This window comes from Limulus polyphemus, unplaced genomic scaffold, assembly GCF_000517525.1.
Source record: "Limulus polyphemus unplaced genomic scaffold, Limulus_polyphemus-2.1.2 Scaffold1607, whole genome shotgun sequence".
Taxonomy (NCBI): Eukaryota; Metazoa; Arthropoda; class Merostomata; order Xiphosura; family Limulidae; genus Limulus; species Limulus polyphemus.
Window position 1 is genome coordinate 189,867 of NW_013667217.1, and position 8,685 is coordinate 198,551.

Here is an 8,685-nt window from a genome sequence, read left to right on the forward strand (position 1 = left end):
AGGATCACCGAGCGTAAAGCGCAGCTCGATTCTGTCTCGTTCTAGTGTTCCCGTTAGTCTAGCGTCAAGTTTACAGTCCAAGGCTCGATTCCCTGCAGTGGACAGAGCATAGATAGCTTATTGCGTATCTTTTTGTTAAACAAATCATTCACAAAAAAAAAAAGAACTGAAATTGTGTTAGTTCTATTTAAAAAAAAAAAGTATTTCTTGCCATATTTACGTATCAAGTGCTTGAGAGAAACATATGTTTAAGCTTTTGGTACTTGTCATATTCTGCTTCCCAGTTTAAATGTGAGTAGTCAATAATGTCAACCATATTGTAGACAGTACATGTAGTGTGTATAACTTTGGCCTTAAACAGTCTTCATAAACGCAGACATACACTCTACAGGCCTTTGTAAGTTTTCACTTTAAATAAGTGATGTTTACGGTCTAATGAAACTTGTCAATATTCAAACAGAAAAAGAAACAAGTTGTTTGTTAAGAAAGCATAAATTTCGGAAGAACATATCGATATCTAAATATATAAATTATTATTTAGTTACATTGGCTGTAGCCAATAACGTGTCAGTCCTGTGACCCTCCTCTCTCCCGACTCGGTCGGTTTGAGGGCTCATAACAACCCAAAACAAACTGTACTGTAAATCTAAGTGTTCATCGCTAGAGTCCTGATGACCAAAAACGTGTCCTGTCCTTTGGGACGATGGATATGCTTTAAGAGGGACGGTTAAATCCCACTATTCTGTCAGATAAGAGTATCCCTAGTTTTTCGGTATAGTTGCCTTGGTCACGGTTCCAAACTAGGAAAGGCTATGTTTAGATAGTCCTTTCTGAAATAAACTGAATCTGGGAACTACAAATTTCATCGCACAAATCAAAAGCAAGAAAAAAAAACATCCTTAATAAGCGGGCACTAAAAAAAATTTTATTGTACAATAGTTTAAGCAACCATTAGAAAACGCACACAATTCATAACAGGTTAACATTAGTGCCAAAGATAATCCGCCCTGTAGTAGATCTAATACCAGCAAATGCCAGGTGGCTCGCCCTCTTATATATCAAATCCAAGAAACAAATCAAAAGGAAAGGTGGCTCCTGGAAATGGTAATTGATAGAAACCACCCTCTTTTGTTCATAATCCACTGCTTCAACTGGACTTGCCAGACGACCCCCACCTCCGGGCTTTGGTCATCGCTACCCCCCATTACCTCTGGGGGGGGGGGTGCAAGACCCACTGTTTGAAAAAAAAAAACTCTGCCCTAATCTTTTCAGATAATGCATCTGAAGAAACTGTATATCCTTGTATATCAAGTGCTTAAAATACAAAATACTAGCCATAAAGAACTCTGGAAACTTAAATGTTGCCATCCTTATCTACCATGGCACTATCAAAAATAAAGTTAGTTTTCTTTCATTGAAAATATTTCTGATAAATACTTCTACCCTTCCTCCCCCATCTGAAGATTTCGATGGGTAGATCGTGAGTAGGCACACTTTAGTTAACAGAGCATCCCTACCCAGGATATTCCAACAGAGGAGCCATTTGTGTAGGGAAAGGACTGAGAAGGAGAAATGCATCAACGTGTAGAAAATAAGATTACGAGTATCCTCCGCAAACCCCGCAGGGATTGACTAGCCTTTGAGGAGATGAATAGAGAAAAGGTAATGCAGAAGGGTGATTAGGGTGAAATGGAAGTGGGGAAATTGGGCGTGGGAGAACCTCTCGGAAGTGTCTGGGTCTGAACCCCAAACTTAAATCAATGACTCCAGCTGTAGAGTCCAAAAACGGGAAAGTCAGTTTGATATGCTAAAAGCCTATAGCTCCAAAGCTCGAGAATGACGAGACATGCTGCCCCCCCCCATCACAGTTGTGTCTTAAATAGGTCAGCATATACCCCGGTAGCTGGAGACTTTTTTTTTTGAGAGGGGAGAGAACAAGATCGTCTCAGGAAGGTACTGAGTGTAGGAAGAAAGAGGAATCATATGAAACCAGGGATATAGGTAAAATGTTACACACTTGGGACATCATACTCAGGCCGTCCTGGAAGCGTCCACAGGAACAAATCTGCCCAGAGCCTAAAACAGTTACGTATTCAAACAGAATAAAATATTTTAATGTGTTGTAATAAACGCATGTACCTCACTCGTATAATCATTGAAGAAGTTAATAGTTTGAATTAGAACTGTTTTAGTGCAAGAAATTAATCTCTTACTTTGCGATTCCCTTCACCTTCTAATATCTATTAATCCATCTAATTGTAGATTATCGCTAGTGGAAGTCACAGAAGAAATGAATGCCAATACGTACTCTGTAGAAAAACCTGAATTTCGACAAATGTTCCATCAAATCCTACAGTTAATGTATACTGCTTTAAGTCATAATGGTACATGCTAGGTTTGAGAATCGATTAACAAAGTAGACAAACTTCTGTATTTGTTCGTGTAAACTAGAATTGTGAAAAGATTCTCTTTGTAAGATTAAGATGGGTCATGTTTCAAGCTTTCAAGAGATCTTTATTTGTGAAGCCAAATAATATACAACCGAAGTACTAAAACATTCTACATTTTTGATTATAGAAAAAACAAAATGGTGTAGGTCATACATAGCCTTAATACGGTGTCCATGAAACAAACGAAACAGTCAGTTTTTAAATCGAAGATAAATATTAGACCAGAAAACTACAAAGCGTAAGTTTGCTAATTAAACCAGCTAAATTATTAATACTTATGTTAAGTTAATATACTTAGTGATGTCGTTAAGAGACAGTCTGAAAGATTTGATCCCACATGTTGCATTCTTCTTCTTTAAGTCCTTTAGAAATTTTGCTTTCAAATGGAGCGAGATCATGATACACAGGATTTTCAGATGAATATGTTGACCATTCTGGAACGGCATTCGATATGGTGCTGATAAAAATAAATGACTTACTCTATGAGCAAATCCTTACAGTTCCGTAACTACTATTCCCTAACTTGTTTTCTTTACTTTTTCAAGTTAATTCTTTGACTTTAACGGTTGTTTGGCGTAACAACTAACTCAATCTATTTTTTTTACCATTCTTATGTTTACAAGTTCCATGTTCGAATAAATCGCAAATTGTCAAACGAACTTTCATATACGTTATGTACGTAAACAACATTTGAAGCAGCATTTATGAAGTGTGTGTGTTTCTCATTGGTATAAATTATTGTATTCTTCAGTTTGGATTTCTGGGAGATGTTTGTTTGGAGGTCGTAGAAATAACGAGAGTAGGGTGTTCTTTGAACAAAAGCGAAGTTATCAAAGTGAAAAAATAATATTCGTTCACTAAAGAAATAATTAACTTTCCACGACTTTATTATATTTTTTTGTCAAATGTTTTACCAGTTACCGATATTATATGGTAATATTGATTACTAGATTAACATTCGTTAATATCCGCCTTCAAGCAAATAGTTCTAAACAAGAGATGGTCAGGAAAGTAGGAACTGTAAACTATAATTAAATCACCTAAACTATACATACTTGTCTTATCTCCCTATTTTATAAAGATCCGAAACATTTCTACTATTTTATTAACTAAGCTTTACAAATAATTTTTACAAGAGTGTTGTTTTTCATATATTAATATCTATAATTTTGTATAATTAATAGTAACTGCAAAAATTGTTTAAAAATGTTACAATATAATGAGAAGAAAAACTCACCCATGTCTTGCAAACGAAGTCCATATGGCCATGATTTTCTTACTAAACCACAACTCTACTAAAGTATAGTTGCGAGGATAACGAAGGGGAAGCCCAAAAACGAATTGAACTTCATCAAAATGTGGAACTCCTGTCCATTCCTGCCAGATTGTGTTAGATGGTCGATGCGAGAACAAATAATAGTAGACTTTGTTTGTTTTTTCGGCCCACTTACGCGAAAATAATATACTAGGGCAGACAACTATATAATCTCCATATGCTTCAGAAATTCTCTGTCGGAGAGCCCTGTAATCTGAAGTAGATTTTATGTACTGATCAGAGATAAGATCAGAAACTGACTGAGGAAAGCTTTGAAACAAAGATTTGATGTAAAAGTTAGCTTTATCTGCAGTCAGATTTTTTATTTGACTGTCATTGAAAAACTGTGGAATTAAAAGGGCTGTTAATATTGAACCCTCATCCCTATTGTTACCGATAAGCAAGTTCACTGTATTCAAATCTTCGTTATTCAGTGCTTCTAAGGGATTTATGGGAAGAAAGTCATCTCCGTTAGTTGGTATAAAACTAATTGCCATTTCTTTTATCAGCTTACTTTCTTCTTTTATCAGCTTTTGAATACTCAATTTACGAAGACAGTGAACTACATTTTTTGGCTCGTTTATTAAAGATGTATTTTCATCAGCACATCCAAGAGACCTAGCAAACATTTCTCCTCTTACAATATTCAAGGTTGGGTTAGCATCTGCGAGTGGATGGTAAAAACTTCCACTTTGAAGTATAGCTCGATTAAACAGCCCACGACTCCATGGTGACACTAAGTGCAGACTTACGGATACAGCTCCTGCACTTTCTCCAAATATCGTTATTTTATCAGGATCGCCTCCAAAGGCAAAAATATTATTTTTAACCCATAAAAGTGCAAGGTATTGATCATGTAAACCCATGTTTCCTGGTGCATCTTCCGTTCCTGCACTGAAAAATCCTAACACTCCAATTCTATAATTCATGGACACAACGATAACGTCCCCGAAAGCTGCTAGTGTTGTTCCGTCATAGATATCGTTGGTGGATGAGCCTGTGTTGAACCCTCCACCGTGAATCCAGACAAGAACAGGTTTAAGAGTTGGTGTTTTCGGTGCCCAGATATTGAGATACAAACAATCCTCACTTATCTCTTCTTGTCTTGACACCCACTGTACTTTTGGAAAAGCCTCGACATCTTGAACACATTGGGGTGACTTTTTTGTAGCTGCAAATACTCCAAACCAGGATGTAATTGGTTTGGCTTTTTTAAAGCGCAATTTTCCTATAGGCGCAGTAGCGTACGGGATTCCCAAAAAAGAGTGGATTTCTGTGAATGTGGTATCTGTATTTTGAACTAGCATCCTTAGTCCTTCGATGCGACCACAAGGAGTATCAACAGCTGGAAGTAGGTTCCATGTGTGGCAACAGTTGAGACAGACTACTAGAGCTATAACTAGAAGAACTTCATTTTGTCCATACATATTTGGTTGACGAACTGGAAAAATTCAATTGTACATTACAAGTCGTTTAACGCACAAACACAGGACATACCATTATTGATATTGGAAAAACAGTTCTACATTTCTTTTAAATACATTTGATAACTGCAAAATTTATTTTGTTCAGTAACGTGGGTTTTGAGAAGAGAGAATGTGTTGCGATGCCAATGCTGATTGATTTGAGTGTTTCTGTAACATTTCGTATAGGAACTTGACTAAGGATTTACATGTGAATATTACTAAATTTTTAAAAATTCAGTGTTCTAAAAGGTTTCTTATAAACAACTTGTAAAACTTTACTTCTTTCAATGTAACTCTGATTATCATGCAGTTGGTCATACTTAAATGGAGAAGAAAAATTATGATCTGTTCGTTCGCTTTCCGTGCATAATGAACTACATGCACTGTGTCCCAAAGATCGAAACCCAAAATTTAGCATAATCAATAAGATTGCAGTTTTTCTCCAGGATATGGGGGGGGGGGAGAAACTACTTAAGTAATTACAATGGTGAATATATAAATGTAGTTATTCATTACATTACACCGACGCACCAAACACAAAGTACTCTTAATAACCAAATGTAACCTTTATGTACATGTAATGTGTGGGGTGCTTGTCTAGGAAAGTAGGGGGGGGGGGGTCTTTTACTCACTATTAAAAAAAAATGGTGCATTCTGAAGATAAATCTTTAGTATTCTTCAAATAAAGATGGATATTCTTTAAATTGAAAGAGCCATTAATTCACAAATAAATCTTAAACCTACATACAGCAATACAACGTGATATCATTTATTTGCTAAAACAAGAACAATATAAAAATATTTCATTAAAAAGAAATGGCCGAAAAATAATGAACTGGCGACAGACTTTATTGACCACAAGAATAATACTTGATGTCATTAGGAGTTGTTTGACTGAACAGAATTTTGATAAAGTCAGAAAGAAAAAAAAACACCTTTACATTGCAAATTTTTAATATCAAAACATTTCTATGTACAAGCCCTGAAGTAAGCCGTTAAGGCAAAACGTTGGTTAAGATAAGTTTTATAATTATCTGGAGTTTGTAGGTCCTCTTTTAAAAACTTTATCATAGAAGTGTGTAAATTACTATAGTATACGCTACAAATTCTGAACAGAAAATTAGCAAGATTTGCACTCTGCGCCGCGATGACTTGACAAGAAGTCAAATTCCACGATAATTAGTCATTACGTGAGACTACATGTATGACCAAATATCGTCGTAAGACATAGAGAGTGCCTTACTATGTTTGTCACGATAATTATGTCGTCAGTACCTTTAAGTCTCCAAGTCGCAGTGAGCTTGATAATAGTATAACCCCTTAGGAAAATAGTTTTATTTATTTTTTTCAGTTAACAGAATAACTGTAACGTGAATTAAAACCATAAATGATAAGGGTACATTAATCACTTCTGGATATGCTCTCTTTAAGCATCATAAAAACTTTACCTTGTATTAAAAGCATAAAGTAGGCTAAATTATATTAGGCCCACGTGACAGGAGTTAGTCCTGAATGGCGCCATTTTTGTTAACTTCTTGGGAACTTTCGAATGTGAAGACAGACTTCGAAAATGTTAGTATTGCCATACAAGAAAAAACAAAGTTGCCAGTGGTGATGTTTTGGACAGTCCAGAAAACTAGTTTATTTGAAAATAAACTGAATTTTCGAATACCGTAAAATATAAAAAAAAACTTGAAACAACTTGTTCTAATCATTCTAAGATCAGACAAGAACCCCGAATTATCAGTAACAACAACAAAAAAAAAACATTCAAGATTTATTTTGAAGAATTTTAAAGTGACCGAGCCCCAAATAACTAACCAACCTAAATTATTGTGAGCCTTGATCTTCTTTCTTTGAAGCATCAATTAATAAGGACTAAGCCAATGTCAGGAATGTTTGTATAATGCTGGCAGTGTTTTGTAATTGGTTTGCATCGTTTGAGCTAAACTTATCAATTGAAGTCAGTTAATTATATTCAATAATAACTAATTAATGACACAATGTTGTTAGATATTGTGTTTTACATTACTTTTCTTATTGTTTTAATTGCAAAATTTGACCGAGAACAACCAGTTCTGGTGCTTGGCGCTATGAAACTCCAACCCACTGACAACAGATAGGTAATTTAGTGAACTTTCACATAATTTAAACAAACAGTTCGTCACTCACTCGGATTAAATTATTCTATTTGAGTCGACGACTTACGATTTATTTTGATTTGAAATAATAAATTGTCCCGTGGCTTAACATTATTAATTATATTCTATGGAATAATCCTAATACTGCCAAGACAACATTCTTAATTTTGGATTTTTCTTTATATGTTTTGAGTATTTACCTTCAAGAAAAATAAAATTTTATTTTAATTTCTAATATATATTTATACTTGCCTTTCCTCCGATGCGTTAGAGCTATGTTCGTTGATTTTGTCCGTGTTTGTTTCACTCGTCTAACCTATATAGGTAGAACACTCTTAAAGCTCACCCTTAAGGAGACTGGTCTTTTATATGCAGGTTGTTCCCGAAAAATTGGCAGGCTTCCAGAAAAAAAACTTTATATGATGTATTGGGGGGAGGTATATTTAGTCGGGTATTCTTGTGAATTTCATGTCAATAGAGTATATACTTAATTTTATTTCTTGTAACTCTGAATTTCAATAAAATAAAATGCTTAAGTAAAATACTGTTTGGCAAAATTGAACTCAAAGTACAGGAAATAGACAGAACTTTTAAACAAAATAAGTTTGTTATAATTCTTCAAATGATAAATTTACTCCATTTTATTCTGAAGAGAACAGCCTATTGCAACATCGTAATGGTAGCAGTTATGGTTTAGTAACCATAAATACTGATATTTTACTGAGCATATCTCAGTAGTAACTCGGTTACAATATATTAATTCTACAGCTCACGTCCACTTACCTAACAAGTTACATATTTTATGCTAAATTCTAAAAAGTATTTCAGATATAATCCTCAAATATGGATGGAAAATATTTGTCACAACAATTGAATTTTTCAGACAAGTTTATAACGCATAGCAAAAAAAATAAATAAATAAATAAAAAACTATGTATATTTTACTTACCCAACAAAATAAATAAATATATATATATATATAAAAGAGGAAGTTTGTTTATTTTGTTCGCTATAGGAAACCAAACGGTTGAACTTACAAATTTTAAAATAACTTTACGATAACCAGTTTTTTACAAGAAATGTAATAGTGCTATTTATTTTGTATTTGGTGTAGTACTTAAAGACGAAATTGACAATGATTATTGCGCTATTTTTTTGTATATAAACATACAAACATCACGTTTTGCACATAGCGTTATGGCGGGAGACACTCAGATCACCTTGCTGTCAATTCAGTATTTCCTAAAAACACTTCTTTAAATAGTGCTAAGTGGTTTCATAAGTGATTTAGTAACTTTGTAAATTGCAAATTA

The 8,685-nt window shown here is 34.3% G+C and overlaps 1 protein-coding gene across 1 annotated transcript; it reads right to left on the reverse strand.

Moving 5' to 3' along the window:
* Positions 1-2,534: 2,534 nt before the first annotated feature.
* LOC106464285 (acetylcholinesterase-1-like) lies at positions 2,535-7,697 on the reverse strand. The gene is made up of 3 exons (XM_013924413.2): positions 7,625-7,697; positions 3,688-5,206; positions 2,535-2,907 (listed from the first exon to the last, which is right to left on the reverse strand). Exons 2-3 carry the CDS (start codon positions 5,190-5,192, stop codon positions 2,757-2,759), a joined length of 1,656 nt encoding a protein of 551 aa, XP_013779867.1. The 5' UTR covers positions 5,193-5,206; positions 7,625-7,697; the 3' UTR covers positions 2,535-2,756.
* Between the last annotated feature and the right edge of the window lie 988 nt (positions 7,698-8,685).